Below are 17,027 nucleotides of genomic sequence, written 5' to 3' on the forward strand. Positions count from 1 at the left end.
TTTCAATGTACTCACAGAACTACCCCGATGTATTCACAGAACAATTCCAACGTACTCACAGAACTATCCCAATATATTCACAGAACAATTTCAATGTACTCACAGAACTACCCCGATGTATTCACAGAACAATTCCAACGTACTCACAGAACTATCCCAATATATTCACAGAACAATTCCCACGTACTCACAGAACTACCCCGATGTATTCACAGAACAATTCCAACGTACTCACAGAACTATCCCGATGTATTCACAGAGCAATTCCAACGTACTCACAAAACTATCCCGATGTATTCACAGAGCAATTCCAATGTACTGAAAGAACTATCCTAATGTATTCTGGTTGTAATGACTCCTATGTACTCTGCGAACAATCCAAACGTATTCACAAAGCAAATCCCTGACGCAGAGAACTATATTAACGTCCTCTAACACCCATGGATTCACACACCAAATGCATTTACAAATTGCTGTCTTTTTACATAACTGTACAAACGTATTACGACATTAGTGTCTTCACAGAACTACCATTTACAAAATAACTATATATTCACATAACGGTTTCTGACGTAGCCCGTGAAGATTTGGGATATAATTGTTCTTCAGCAATCCATGCTTGTCATAAGAGGCAACAAACGGGATCAGTTGGTCATTAATTTACTCATGTCATCGTAACCCAATTGCGTAGATAGATGTTCTTGCTGTTGATCACTGGGTTGTCTTGTTCAACTCGACTATTTACAGACGACCGCCATACAGCTGGAATATTGCGGTTTTAAACAACTACAAACAAACAATAAAGTGTCTAAGACCTAACACAGTATATTCGCTGAACTGTTCTGAACATTTAACTACCCAATGTATTACAAGATTAAGCAGTATATGACCACAACATGACGTCAATATATACACAGAAATGTTTCAGATCATTAGCAGAATTACACGTTTCTCTCTGTTTTCCGTTTTACATGATCTCTGGGATGTTTCTTGGAATGAGATTTCAGCTGAGACTTGAAGGTGTAATGTGAGCTCATACTGTGACTCCAGACTCCAATTCACAACATTAATGCCTGCATGTCAGCTGCCAACATGTTGTTTCTGCGACGTAGAAACAACATCACGCAAAGACAAACAATCTAAAAGTCAGTTTTTCATCATTTCTGTTTCTAATTTCAGTGGTGTCTGCCGTCTGTTCCCCCATAAGCTACCAAGTCGGTAACGAAGGACGAGAAAACGAGGCTGAAACGACCATGACGATAATTGGTAATCAATGCTTAAGTCTTCTTCACACGTTTTCATCGGACAGCTTTCTCAACAACGAAATTACGAAAAAACGCAAGGTGCATTACGTGCATTGCATAAGTTTGTTTCCACTGAGTTTGTCGAAATAAACTGCCAGGCAAAACAAAAAAAGTATACACCAGAAAATTGGATTTGGTCTCAAAATTGCAAACGTTGTCAAACCATTACAAGGCTGGAAAGTTAAAATTCACAATACACCTATGATACGTGTGTCAGATTCATCACCACGGAATGACCATTCCTTGTCTGCTTCATATCTAACCATCTTAACATGAGTGTACATTTTCTTTTCCGAGAGTGTATGACCGCCTCCGTGGTGAAGTGGTTAGAGCGTCCGCCCGGAGAGCGGAAGGTCGCGGGTTCGATCCCTGACCCTGTCATACCAAAAAAACGTTAAAATATGGTACTTGTTGGTCCCTGCCTGGCGCTCGGCATTAATGGGTACAACAAGGACTGGTCGGCTCGGAGTCAGTATAATGTGTCTGAGTAGGGTATTCATGCTTCACTGCGGCATGGTATCTCAGTGAGCTAGCACTATAAAACCAGCTTAAGTCTGGGCTAGTACAAGCAGCCCCACATACACATACACACGCATGCACGTCGTCATATGAGCGAAATATTCTCCAGCGCGACGTTAAACCCAATTTCACCTCACCTCCGAGAGTGTATACAGTAAACGCCAAAAAGAAACGTTACCCTCCTTCTTCAATGACGGAGGTACCTATCTTCAGCTGGCGTTGTGATGCGTGGACGTCCACTTCTTGGTCTGTCTACGGTGATCCCAGTCTGTCTGAAGCCCTGAATAACTCTTACAACCGTGATACGGTGGCATCCGAGGGCGTTGGCAACAGCATTGTATGTCGACCCCATCTGCACCATCCCAATGGTTCTTTCTCTCCCTTCAGCTGTTAATCGTGGCATATTTCTCGTACTTGTGTAGCAGATCATGTCTTCTAGTTTTTTAGTAATTCATAAGGGTAGGAGTGTAACGTTTCTTTTGGCGTCTAGTGTATGTGTTGGCATAATGTAACGCTTTGGCCAAGAACCAATTTCTTGACAGATAATTATTTTTAAAAAACGATCGTACTGGAACAAGAACAGAGACACCAAGTCTATATTTATTCCCCTCAGTAGAATGGGTATCTTCAGAGCAGAATGCACCACAACTGTCCCAAATATGACTTTATCCAATTATGTGTTAACCATTGTCATTACATCCTGCTTTGAATCGTTACTGGGCTGTACATCATGGCTGAAAACCGTCTCAGATGTTACATTTCCTTCTAATATCGACATTTCCATCAGAAAATACCACCATACCGTCTACCGCTAAAGTCAACAAACCTTCTAGTTGGTGGTAATATGTGGGCTTCGAATTGGTTTACAATGTAAATACATACATCCATACGATCGATTCACCAGCCTCAGACCGATCTCATCACAATCTGATCCGTGCGACTGATCCAATTTTCCTGCTACGCCTCTTAACTAGAAACGTTTGAACACTGTGATTTGAAGATACAGAACGGATTGGCATGGTTTGTAGCAGCACGTGCGTTCATTAGGGTACGTTCCTTTTTTCTTTAACAGGAGCCATGCGGGGATCGGTGCCTCTCCCTGTCACAGCGTTAATCTTGGCCTTAATTGCCGCTATCCTGAACGTCATGGGGAGTATCCACGCCGACGTCAAGACGTTAGTGTGTGCTGTATTTTACGTCCTAGCGGGTACGAGGTTTTGCCTTTCTTTGTGTAATGTACTGCTTCGTGTGTGTGCGTGCAAGCGTGCGTGCGTGCATCTGGGTCTGATAATGTGAGTGCGTGCATGCGAGCGTGTGTGTCTGAATGTTTAATCCACATATCTAAATATAAAACGGTATTTTGAATTACAAGTTCAAGGACCCTATCTACAAAGCGTTCGTAACGTTACGACCTGTCGTAACTCTGTAGTTTGCCATAGGCTTACGAATGTCGTAACCCTAAGAACGCTTTGTGGGTCGGGATCCTGGTCGGTAAATCAGTGGACGGTAACTGGCTGTTTTGACATTGTTGAACTAGCCTGCTTAATTTATGTAAAAATTGCAACAACAACAAAAAAGTTACAGTGCACTGTCCCCCCTTTGTAGACCTCAATTCTGGTTTTCCTCCAATACCAAAAAGAAACGCCATGATGTGACAAAACCTCTTCAAAGGGCTGTTGAACTAAACTCACCCTTAAATGATGCGGTTCCTTTGATCGCTTACCAAGGGCTCAAGGCCAATACACTATTAAAAGACTGTTGGAGAGTGTATGTTACGATTCAGACCATACCATAATGGGAGTAAGCTGGGCTCATAATATCATGAAGTGTCCCGCCATGCTGGTAGAGATTAAGTTGGTTAATGAATGTAAATTTTCAACCCTCAGCATTGAAAAAACGCCATGGTGCGTTGACCTTCCTTTGTAGTCGAGTGACTTGCTCCGACACAGCGGCAGCTTCATCAAAATACACTGGAGTACATATATCTGGATGTCTGAGGATATAAATATTCCTCATCCCTTCTCGCCTCCGACTGATCGATAAATACGAGGAAAAATTTAGGCTCAATATGCAGACTATGTTACACTTGACGTGTTCTGATAAACGGACTTATTTTTGGAATTTACTCAGCAACCACTTGACAAATATGCATTTGATTCAAACCTTAAAAATTCTGTTTAACATATATCGTGAGAAACGGTATTAGAAGCTCTTAAGAAGTCAATAAAGGGGGCATAAAATCTGCCGTTATGGTAGATGTTACATGGAAATAGTTTGTAATGGGGAGTAATGACCAGTGATCGAGTAGAATATAGTGAGTGAGTGAGTGGGTTTGGTTTGAATAACATTTTAGTTATATAATCGCCAGTCAGCTTCGTGTAGGATGAAAGCCTGACATTACACAGGCCATAGAATGTTACCAAGCGGTAGGGTGTGGACAAATAGAGAAATAAACACAGCGTACTGATTCGAACCCAGGATTATAGTGAGTGAGTGAGTTTAGTTTTACGCCGCACTCAGCAATATTCCAGTTATATGGCGGCAGTCTGTAGATAATAGAATCTGGACCAAACAATCCAGTGATCAACATCATGAACATCGATATACGCAAACAGGATACGATGACATGTGTCAACCAAGTCAGCGAGCCTGACCACCCGATTCCGTTAGTCGCCTCTTGTGACAAGCATGTGTTAGGTCAATTCTAACCCGGATCTTCACGGGTCGCAAGGACTATAGGTTTCTAGGGAACCCTTGACCCATCAGTGTTCTCTGGCATCCAGAGATGTGTTGCATCTCTGCATTATGATGACTGATCATCACCAGCAGTAAATGTTGTGTAGAAACAGCCGGCCAAATTCTTTGAAACTACCTGAAGACCCTGAGTGACAAGTGACAACACGGGTTGTCCAGCTATTTATGGCACCTTGATTGGCAGAGTTGTGACGTCATGCCAGAAATCCTGGGTTCTCTTCACAAACGTCCCTGATTATGTTCCCTGTTGGCATAGTTACTTGTTTGTCAGCACCATCCTCGTGCTCATGGGATTCTCAAAAAAGTGTATACCTCTCAGACCTGCATCACTTCAGGTTTTTTAACACGAAGCTGGGAGCGTTGGGGTAGCCTAGTGGTTGAAGCGTTCGCTCGTCGCGGAAAACCCGGGTTTGATTCCCCACATGCGTACAATGTGTGAAGCCCATTTCTGTTGTCCCACGCCGTGATATTGGTGGAATAGTGCTAAAAACCGCGTAAAACTAAACTCACTCAACACGTAGCTGAGACGTCATGACGTTTTAAACCAAAATCAACCACTCAGAATTACACGTTGTTAAGAACTCGCACATAGTTCATACACACAGTGTTTTAAAATGGCTTCATTGGAAGTGTTCCTATGCATTCTTCGATGACATGGGGAAGTCATTTTAAATTCCATCAGGGTCTGGGTTCAGATCCCTAAATTTCTACTTCTGAAAATTGATTATTTATAGATAAAAGAATAATATCTGCGGATAAGATATGCAACCACATCAGTGGCCTCGTGCACGGACATGCTGGCATAAAGGTGGATGAGTTCTCACGTAATCCCTATTTTATTCCGCTCTTTTCAGCTCGCCAAGCTTTCTTTCCTGAAGAAAAACTTCCTGTTTAGAACAGTTGATCAAAATGGATTCTCTTGTTCTGCTAATATATACTGCCGACATTCTGCGATTTAGGCAAATATTTGGTTGGAACGACGTTAGTTCATCGCGCTAAAGACCCAGGTTCGATTCCACACACGTTTGGAGACCATTATCGATACCATCCATTGTGCCTGCAATATTGGTAAAAGCTGTTTAAAGACAAATTCATTCGCTCTCGATACATTAGACTTTACTTTAGATTTCATGCGTTAAAAGCTTTTTATTTCTTGTAAATTTTCTTATTGTAAGCGATAAATGCTAGCCACCTATGTGATCTAGTGGATGCAGTGTTTGTCCAGAAAGCGGAAGGCTGGCTCAAAGGGCCACAGAAATACAATAGCAAATAATATTGTATTATTGAAGGATACTTTGGAGATTATGCCAGATTACAGAGAAGCCAGTTTAGAGGGACTACTACTTATCGATTGTACGGCGAGAATATTTCTCGTGATAATAACTAAAAACTAAAGTTACAAAACCCTTCCTCCCTTGTCATAAGAAAGCTCTGCTTAAAACAGAATCCATTTCACGATTCCGACTTTATCCTAAGCATTCAGTAACTCCTTCTGTTGGTTTACAGGACTCGCTCTGGCCGTCGGGATAATACTCTACATCTCTGCAATAAACGACGAGGTCGGCTACAGGGCCAGCTCCAAGAAAGAGGCTGGAGGCTTCGAATATGCCTACGGGTGGTCGTTTTTCTGTGCGGGAATTTCATTTATGTCTTCCGAGGTAGCGGCTGTGATTTCTGTGACTTTATATCTCCGGCGCAATGCTAAAGTGGAGGACATGATCCGAATTATTCCTGGATTAGAGGAAAAGGTGGATTCTGACATCATGAAAGAAGAAGGTATAAACAATCAAACTATAATCCTGTGAATGTTTCCGGTACCTGATTCCTGGTTTTCAAGTGATGACCATTTTTATTGGGAATAAGTTTTAGTGCTAGAGCCAACTCATTAAATGAGGTTATTTAATACGTTGTGGCATTGTAGTCAACGTTGACACGAGACCCTAATTGTTTCCACTGTGTTTCTAAGGCGATATATTAACGATGAATCATCATTGCAAAGTTAATTGCTTCCATGCGTTGTTATCTAATTGAAAAACAATGTTTGAGTTTATTGAATGAGCATTATTATTCTAATCAACAGATTGCCGTACAAGCTACAATAAAATCATTTTTATTTTCACTCAGATTAAACCAATTATGGTGGCAGTGGATGACGAATCTTCAGCTTCGCTGTATTTCAGTTGGGAGGGCTTTTATCATGATAGCAAATGAACACAGCATTAGCCTATATTGTGTTAGTTACAATAAAATCACGTTATTAAATTTATCAAAAGGACATTAATCCTCACGTAAGTATTTTCCGGAATAATTTCCATTTTCAAATCCAATGGAACATTCTCTCATTGTGACATGGTGTACATATGACCATCATTTGATTCCCCGTGTGTTGTCGTGAAGTCACATTTCTAGACGGGCTTTTTAAGCGTAGCTGTGTATGGATGAACTATGCTTCACCCACGATCTAAAGAGATATGCAATTGTATATAAACATGCTTACCACGTGCGTTTCCGTCGTAAATTGCCTCAGTTGTATACCACATCACTGAAATGAACATGGTTTTATCTTTCACAGCTGACTGAATACCCCTACCTAGTGAAGCTTGTACGATTACATGCTTGTCTATGACACACAGCTGTGCATGTCACAATATAAACTTGTAATGAATAATGTCAGGATGTTTACATGTCATATGAGATAACACAGGTTGATCCGATACTTGACTATCAAACACAGTTACAAATATCAAAGATGAAAATATCATATTTCTTACTCACATTCGTAAGGTATACAGTTGTTTGTATCAAACGTGAGATTAACACAGGTGCATATACTTGTCTATCACATATTTCACAGAGGACGATGGTACGTTTTTATCTCATATTTGTAAGGAATAATGTAAGGATGTTTACATGACATATGAGATAACACAGGTGGGTCGCACACCTGTCTGTCACATACAGTTAAATATATCACACTTGAAAGAAACACACGTTATCTCACATTTATTAGGAATACACCTGTTTCTGCCGAAGCTGCATGTACCTCGGTTGATCCTACGAGTTCATATCACGTCATTGCAGGCCACAAAAGTCAACGCTAACTACGGGCGGTGGGGTAGCCTAGTGGTTAAAGCGTTCACTCGTCATCCCGAAACCCGGGTTCGATTCCCCACATGGGTACAATGTGTGAAGCCCATTTCTGGTGTCCCCCGCCGTGATATTGCTGGATTTGCTAAAAGCGGCTTAAGACTAAATTCACTCACTCACTCAAACTCAGTGCTACCTACTGTGTGCAGAACCACTTGTTAGATAAAACTAGAGTCAGAACTACACCATAACTGTTACCCGTGAAGATCCGGGTTAGAATTGGTCTTCAGTAATCCATGCATCTCGTGAGAGGCGACTAACGGGATCGGGTGGTCAGGCTCGCTGACTTGGTTGACACATGTCATCGTATCCCAATTACGTAAATCGATGGTCATGATGTCAATCACTGGATTATCTGATTCAGACCCTTATACATGTATATAGTTGTGATATCGCTATATCTAAACCCATAACCTAATATATTGCTGGAATATCGTTAAGTGCGGCGTTAAACAACAAACAAACAATCATAACCCAGAAGTTACTACACTTTTTTTTTTATAGTATATTTATATAGCGCACATATCCACGCAACTGGTGCATGCTCAAGACGCTGGTACACTACACACTTGTGGTATACAACTGGGTCTGGTAGAGCTCCCTTTCAGCTGTATGTTCAGCAACTGTATAACAGTTAGTTTAGTATGAGTTAGGATACAGAACACACTCGTGCTGCCAGAGCTACAGATAACTTTTTGGGTCATTGAGTTATGTACTCGCTTGTGTTCATCTCAATTGGGTATCCTATTTTTCCATTGAGTAACCAAATAAATTGTACTCACCTCACTCAAAGACATTTTGGTATTTTGCCATTTTCCATTAATTTTAAAAATGTAATAAAGTTTAAATGTTAGTGTTTGTTATTTATATTTTATCTGTATTATGAGAAACTGCAAGTTGTCAAGTTCATTTCCTGAAATAGAACCTCTCAGTATACCTCAGTTGTTTTATCTAATCCCCGGTACGCAAGCTAAGATTTGACAGTTTTGTGTGTACGCATGTAAGATCACATTTATTGAGAATTTACAAAAGTTCAAGCGTACTTGTACGGAATAGACTTAATAGGAATTGAGTTTTCACATAAATATTTGCGTACTTTATGCAGATACGCACCTTATTTGTACCTCTCATACGCAATACCTGTTTTAATCGCAATAAGATTAAATGTCTCTAAAGCGGCGCAATCAGCATTCCTTCACTCACTCTATGATGTTGAATTTCCTGTGTAACTTTCCTGACAGCTTGCAGTGCGGTGTTGTTCAATGACGTTTGCGGAACACGAATGCGTCGACCATAATCTATCTAGTGTACGATGCTAGATATGAATTAGACATTGCCTTTCAGTAAGTAATCACCTGATATAATATGTTAAATCTGGAAGTATTGCTCCTTGCACTTTGAAGGTGTAATCCAAGTTATAACACACGTCACTTTTGACCACTCTCATGAATGCGGGGGCGGTGGGGTAGCCTAGTGGTTAAAGCGTTCGCTCGTCACGCCGAAGTCCCGGGTTCGATTCCCCACATGAGCAAAATTTGTGAAGCCCATTTCTGGTGTCCCCCCGCCGTGATATTGCTGGAATATTGCTAAAAGCGGCGTAAAATCAAACTCACTCACTCATGAATGCGTAGCTTCCAACCATGACAGCCATGACACTAATCACAGGGGTACACAAGGTGCGTGATCCAGACTACCAGAATTCCAACTTCCATTTTGTGGAAGCCTCCGTGTCTGGGTAAGTTGAATCATTGTCTTGATTTGCTGGTGATCAGGTAATTCGCGCGGAGAGTGTGGGCTGGAATCCCGGATGTGCCTCCAGCTCAATAAGTATTACAATTTGTAGTTTCATAAGAAAACATAGTCCCAAATGTCACATGTTTTATCTGATAGACTTAGTCATAGTCGGAGTCATATGAAGGGGAATGTCCCTTCGAGGGAGAAGAAGATTTAAATATGAAGAATACCAATGTGAATTATTTTATTCATTTAGAGGTCATCTGAGAGAATCGTCACAAAATGCTCAAGTTGTGTCCGATGGTTGATAAGGGTACACATGTATATCTGGTCAGACTCAAGGGTAATTAAGGTTGCTTCTACTTTCGAGCAGCCCAATCATCCATCTCAAGTTTGTAATATACCCATGCCAATAATGGTTGTCACCCCCCTCCCAACCCCAACCCCACACACACCTCGCCCCCACCCCACCCCACACCAAACCACACCACCTCTCCAATTAAAAAATTGAAGGGGGTGACAACCATTATTGGCATGAGTATATAACTGAGTTGAATGACTCTTGGAGAAAATGTATGTAGATTCTATTCTTTCCTCACATGTTTACTAACAGTTCTAGTTTGAGACCAGTTTTTATGTTGATCACCCCAACTTCTACTATGTTTGATTGTAACCATTACATGTTACACCACTGTGTTCTGTCCTTGTTCTCAGCAATAACGACTGTCAGATAGCATAAACGGCATTTTAATGGTATTTTGTCTTTATAACTGTTAGAAGCATTGTTTTCTGTCTAGACTTGGCACCGTAGATGAGTGTCGATCACAGAAGAGAACAGTAGTGATCAAACTGACCTTATCCAGCTTCTTAGGATGTTAACAGTTAGTTTATTCAACCCATCCTCTTGTACCAGTGTATTTTATCTCCCAATGTTATGATAAATAAACTGGAACCATTCCATACCTAGCTTCTTTTGAACCTGATTCTAATGCATGTCGTGCAATAAAATGACAGCCATAAGCGAGAGAAAATCTGAGCTAAACTATCGATAAGAGACATGCTGACGTCACCTTCGAAATGAATCTACGGTAACAATTAGGTCCAGGATGTTTTATCATAATAGAGATTATACCCCTGATAAACAAAGATCAGAGATGACTAAGAGTCCATGTGACACACATTTTTTTTGTTAACTTAAGGGCTTGTAGTTGATATTTTAAACTTGCCATATCATGTTGTGTGATTAGTTTAATAACTATTTCTTCATATAATGTTAAACTTTTAGCGAAGTGAGATTACTGTACATGCAGTCGATATGCGGCAACTGTGTATAGTTGTATAGTTGTGTTACGGTGTATCATTTGATGATAAACACAGTTTTAATTTAAATCTTTATATAGTTTTAATTTAAATTTTTATATGGAGGTGTATAGGTGCCTAGTTTGCATTGTAGTTTGCTGTCTCATATCATCCTATCTATATAACACACACTCGTTAAACTGGACGCCTAAACAATTAAATCAACAGTATGGGAGGAAACTAAACTGGAATCATCCGTATGCAAGCGGAACGGGATTTACAAAACATTCTTGTAGTACGTTATACCTGGAAGTATGTTTTGCACCACTATTTCCTGTGACTTTAGGGAATGTCTACATATAATATTTACCTGATGTATATAAGTGTCTTAGTTGCCACCAATAACCGATGAAAAGCTTCTGTAAGAAAGATGTGATTCGCGGGAGGGGGTGGCAAGGACAGGCGTAACTACTCGCCTCTTTCCGTGACCTACAAGAAGACTCGTACCCCTATCATTCGTAATTACACGCCTCTTTCCGTGACCTACAAGAAGACTCGTACCCCAATCATTCGTAACTACTCGCCTCTTTCCGTGACCTACAAGAAGACTAGTACCCCTATCATTCGTAACTACTCGCCTCTTTCCGTGACCTACAAGAAGACTCGTACCTCAATCATTCCTAACTACTCGCCTCCGAGTAGTTACGAATGGCTTGTATCGTGTAGTGCGACAAGATAGAGGAAGCGACCGGTTAACTGTTGAGTGAATAGTCATGTATACGTTACAATTATTTGATTGTCGATTTATATATTCCAATATGAGCATTACAGTGTTTTTAAAAAAACTTAAATCCGATTCGTCGAAAAATAATACAATGTATTATTTCTTTTTATTTAATATAAAAATAGTAAGAAAGTGATAGTTATTTCTAGGGGTATAGTTGCAAAACGTATCCAGCGACTGACTTGCTCGTAAACATGATATGCTGATGAAGAGGGGTGACGGGTTTTCTACAATAGGGTAATTTAGAGTTGACCTATTGCAAGACTAAACTGGCTGCTGTATGTAAATAATATATGTACTGACCAAAATATCACAACTACCTACGAATACTTCTGACTAAACCATTTACATTCTGGCCTTTTCATGTTTATTTTAAAGGTGCCTCTTCTCCGGTATCAATTCTTCAAATGTACGGTGTCCGGTTTAACGAGGGTGTGTTGTATGGTATCAGTACAGCTGTTTGTCACAGTGTTCGTCACGACATGCACTCCTTATATGGTGTAACGATGTGTGGGCCATCACGTGGGTTCATAGGCTGTAAGGCAAAGCATACTGTGATCTGTATAATGAGTTTTCATTGAATTCCATCGTTATCTTTAATAAAGTTTTACTATACCTTTGTGTTGTGTCTCATTTCAAAGCGGACGATGATGCTTGGTTGATTGGTTGTTTTGAATATATATGTAGCTATATGGCGGCAGTCTGTATATAGTCGAGTCTGGATCAAACATCTTGGGATACGATGACCTGTGTCAACCAAGTCAGCGAGTCTGACCACCCGATCCCGTTAGTCGCCTCTTACTACAAGCATGGGTAACTGAAGACCAATTCTATCCCGGAACTTCACGGGTAACAGATTCTAACCCAGATCTTTATGGGTCGGACGAGGATGCAGTCGGACAAGTTTTAAGACCCATTTATGGAGTGAGTGGGTTGGATTTTACGTCGCCTTTGGCTTTAGCAATATTCCAGCAATGTCACGGCGGAGACACCAGAAATGGGCTTCACACATTGTACACATGTGGGGAATCGAAACCGGAACTTAGTCTCGACGAGCGAACGTTTTTAACGCCTAGGCTACCCCCACCATCTCCATGTTGGGAGTAGTTGATAAGCAGAACTGCAAATGCTGTTCTCGAAATTTCATAAGACTATTTTATCAAGTCACACAACCATGACGTCACCACAGGCGTGTTCGGGGTACACAACATATTATTCCACCGGCCAGATGAACATTCAAATTTAATACCCGAAATACTGGAAATATATCCAGGGGCATTTGCTAAACGTTGGAAAGTTTGAACTTAAATTACCATCTTATTTTCTTATTTTTCACCGAAGCAAGGTTCAAGCCGAACGTTGATACCCGTATCAAATACACAACTACAGAATAATCATCTTTTGTATGTTTAATTTTATCCAAATTAAGAATAGGTGTGTACGTTCTTAGAGTTCAGTCGGAATCTTACAATGCATTCTGCTTCAGTAAAGATTAAAGGGTTGTGTGGCTTGTATTTGACACAGACTGTGTTAGCTCATACCATGTCTGATTGTGGCTTGTCTTGACTGATTCTTGCATGCACAGGCTAAAACTCGAGTATCATTTCAACAATAAAACTATATTGTGTCAACCCGCCGTGATGTTGCTGGAATATTGCTGAAAGCGGTATAAAACCATACTTACTCACTCATTCACTCACTATATGATGGCAATGGCGATGCATATGTGAAGTATATATGGCATGAAATAATGGCAGACAAGAAATGAATAATAATAAGTTTGTTGTGATGGTTGTTTGTTTGTTGTTTTACGTCGCACTCAGCAATATTCCAGCTATATGGCGTCGATCTGTACATAATCGATTTCGGACCAGACAATCCAGTGATCAACATCATTAGCATCGAATCTACGTAATTGGGATACGATGACACGTGTCAACCAAGTCAGCGAGCCTGACCACCCGATCCCGTTTGTCGCTTCTTACGACAAGCATGGGTTATTGAAGACCAATAATTATTCTAACCCGGAACTTCTTGTTATGGAAGCCCATCAACAAATATTTTTGAAAGTTATACATGTTAACATGACATTTTTCACGTGCAAGTGTTGAGACATTGTACAATACACAATTCTAAGAGAGGCTAAATGAGAGAAAAGGACGTCATTTCGAACCCTTCAAGAAAATGTTAACATGAAACAAATAATTTATGCTGAACTTTAACCATATATTTTACTATCTTTTGCAGCAAACATTACCTTTGGTCTAAGATTTGCTCATGTTTAATCATTTCGAATAAATACCTAAACGTCTTTGGTCAACATTTCTCTGTGTTGTTTTAAATGAAACTGCAACATGCAAAAGTTTGTATGAATACAATTATATTACTTCATAATCATATTATAACACTTCTGACAACTTTCAAAATGATTTTAGAAATCTTTACATATCTGAACCTATAAAATATTTAGATATAAAGAGCCCTTCTCTGCTTCATTTTTGTTTTTGTCACTTCCAGTATATTTCTGTAGGACTCCATGTACTTGATTAAATTAAAAGCGACAAAACCCCTTCTGTAGTAATGAAGATTAACTGGTATATCATGAGTATGTGTTCATGAAACACTTAGATATAATGTTGATACCTTGATGATTTCACCATCAAAAACACACGCAAAGGCAAGAAAAATTGTTCACCTAAAAAGCAGGAAAATATGTTTCAAGTCGAAACAGCGAAATGCATCGGACATGATTTTCGACGCTGATAAGTCGGATTTAGAAATAACCTTCACATATCTAACCTTAATGTCCTTCAGAGCTTTGAATGCTGAAACCTGTATCAGATAACTTCTCAGCAAAAGTCGTATGGCGCTCTTTGAAATCGTGTCACATGTCAACAACAAATGCTGGAGCTGTTGGAATATTAATCGACTTAAAGGGGTTGATGACTGTTGGAAAGTTGGCGTCATCACTCTTGTCATACAGTCTTGTGGAGAGCGTTCTGTCAATCCGAATCTTTATCCATATATCTAAATGAGAAACAGACTTGGGGGTCTCACGGGTCTTCTTTATTTCTAGTTTAGGAGGGTAAATCAGTGGAAGGGAGTTGACTATTTTGATTGTTATGGAACGATAGGTGATATTTAACGACATCAAAGCAATTTATCAACAAAATGATGCGAATGTACGCGTGGGATGGGAGAGTTACGTCCCTTGACCTTGGACGTTAACCACTAAATATCTTGCAGATCACAGGGGCTTGTATTGCTGAAAATAATACAAGCCCCTGTAGTGCAGATATAATATCAGTTTTTCAAATCCGTTTCTTTTATAGCCTTTTCGACTAACAATGACCTTTTCACATTGGAGTAAGGGCATTAATCTGTTCATATATCAATAAGCATCTGGATTATCTTCAGCGAGAAGTGTACAAGTCCTGTACAACCACATGGCACGCGAAGGGCAAAGGTCGTTTGAGGACTGACTGACTGACTGAGTATGGTTTTACGCCGCTTTTAGCAATATTCCAGCAACATCACGGCGGGGGACACCAGAAATGGGCTTCACACATTGTACCCATGTGGGGATTCGAACCCGGGTCTTCGGCGTGACGAGCCAACGCTTTAACCTCGTTGGAGGAATGAATTTCAAAATATGTATCATAATATATATAGCATGATTTGAAACAAGCGCTCTAGAAATCAAATTTGAAAACACATTATTCCAGCATTAGGTAAAAGGGACATTTCAATATGGCTTTTGGGGATTTGGGGATTTCCATTGGGGGCTGAGGGTGAGCGAGGGGTACATAGGTAAACCAGCTGCTGTTCTGTCTAGGTCTTGACGTTGTGTTTGTTTGTTTGTTGTTTAACGCCACAATCGGCAATATTACAGTTACATGGCGGTGGTATGTAAATAATCGAGCCTGTACCAGACCATCCAGTGATCAACATGATGAACATCGATCTACGCAGTTGGGATACGATGACATGTGTCAACCAAGTCGAGCATAGCTGACCGATACCGTTAGTCGTGCATGGGTTGCTGAAGGCCAATCTAACCCGGATCTTCACGGGTTCGGTATTGTGACGATCATCATGCCTGATACTGGGTAAATGTTGGGCAACAGGAGCCATCATAATAACTATAAGACGAAGCATATCCGGAACACTATCTCCGTGGCTCAGTGGACAGAGTGTTAGACTGGACAGCGAAAAGTCGGTGTTTCGATCTTCCTGGACTGAGTCATAACAAAAGACGGTTGAAGAAGGTATGATGTTTTCCTAGCTTCCTGGAGCACGCCGTTTGGTAAAACAAGAAATGATCGGCTCTTGAGTCAGTATGCCGCATCTAAGTAGGACATCCATGTTAAAATGAGACATGGTATCTCATCAGTTGGGCTATTTAAATCATAAAAGCGGCATTAGCCAGGACACCAACACCAGAAACCGCCATAAATCTTTGAATTATTTTTCCAATCGTACAAATATAGTTTAAAGTTTTTAATAATTATTGCTTTTATTAAATGAATGATAAGATAACATTTCGGGGTTTCCACATTGCACACAAGACATGTTAGTGTTGGTGCAGTAAGTTGGGACAACGTTATTAAAACATTTTCTTCACTGAAAATATCGTCATTGCACTTGGTTTCCTGATATGATATGAACATGAAATACTATAATTCGACCTATCAATAAAATTACACGCGCAAACTCACATGCACACATAGGCACGCAGGGATGAGTATGTATGTACATATACTGGCAGCATAAGATGAAAACACACGCAGGAACATCTTGCCTGAAAACAGACACAGACTGAATCTCTGCAAACTTTCTGTCCACACAACGATGATTGCCGTAGCAACTACATAACAATAGAATAACATTTCTTGTTGGTTCCATTTTAGGTCACGACCAGAAATGGGTGTACCCTGTCTTCTTTCCAGTAACTATAATATGCATGTTTACATACGCAGCAATATATAATACATATACAGTCATAACATCTGCCTCTCAGTACAACAGAGGTGCAGATAAGCTGCGTATCCGAGTAAATTACGCAAGTATTATGTGAAAACTCAATTCCTATTAAGTCTAGTGCGTACAAGTACGCTTGAATTTTTGTAAATACTCAATAAATATGATCTTTCATGCGTACACACTAAAATGTGATGGAGGTTGCTGAGGATAGAGCTAATATCTGAGGTACACTGAGAGGTTCTATTTCAGCTCACGAACTTGGCAACTTGCAGTGTTCCTTGTCGTTTCTCATATTACAGATCAACTACAAATAACCAACACGTTAACTATAACATTTAAACTTTACTATATTTTTACAATTAATGGAAAATGGCAAAAATACCCAATTGAGTTTGAGTGAAGTGGGTACAATTTATTTGGTAACTCAAATGAAAATTAGGATACCCAATTGAGATAACAAAAGCGAGTACATAACTCAATGGCCCAAAATGTTATCTATAGCT

The 17,027-nt window shown here is 40.1% G+C and overlaps 1 protein-coding gene across 2 annotated transcripts in view; it reads left to right on the plus strand.

Moving 5' to 3' along the window:
* LOC124291696 (voltage-dependent calcium channel gamma-5 subunit-like) overlaps positions 1 to 6,638 on the plus strand; it is a 57,922-nt gene extending 51,284 nt beyond the window's left edge. For both annotated transcript variants that reach the window (XM_046728749.1, XM_046728750.1), the window contains exons 3-5: positions 1,180 to 1,266; positions 2,896 to 3,030; positions 6,084 to 6,638. In XM_046728749.1, the coding sequence (XP_046584705.1) occupies positions 1,180 to 1,266; positions 2,896 to 3,030; positions 6,084 to 6,382 (521 nt within the window). In that variant the 3' untranslated portion in view covers positions 6,383 to 6,638. The remainder of the gene's footprint in view (positions 1 to 1,179; positions 1,267 to 2,895; positions 3,031 to 6,083) is intronic.
* Positions 6,639 to 17,027: the final 10,389 nt, after the last annotated feature.

The sequence above is a fragment of the Haliotis rubra genome, unplaced genomic scaffold, assembly GCF_003918875.1.
Source record: "Haliotis rubra isolate DU_JTF1 unplaced genomic scaffold, ASM391887v1 Scf5, whole genome shotgun sequence".
In the NCBI taxonomy this organism is placed as follows: domain Eukaryota; kingdom Metazoa; phylum Mollusca; class Gastropoda; order Lepetellida; family Haliotidae; genus Haliotis; species Haliotis rubra.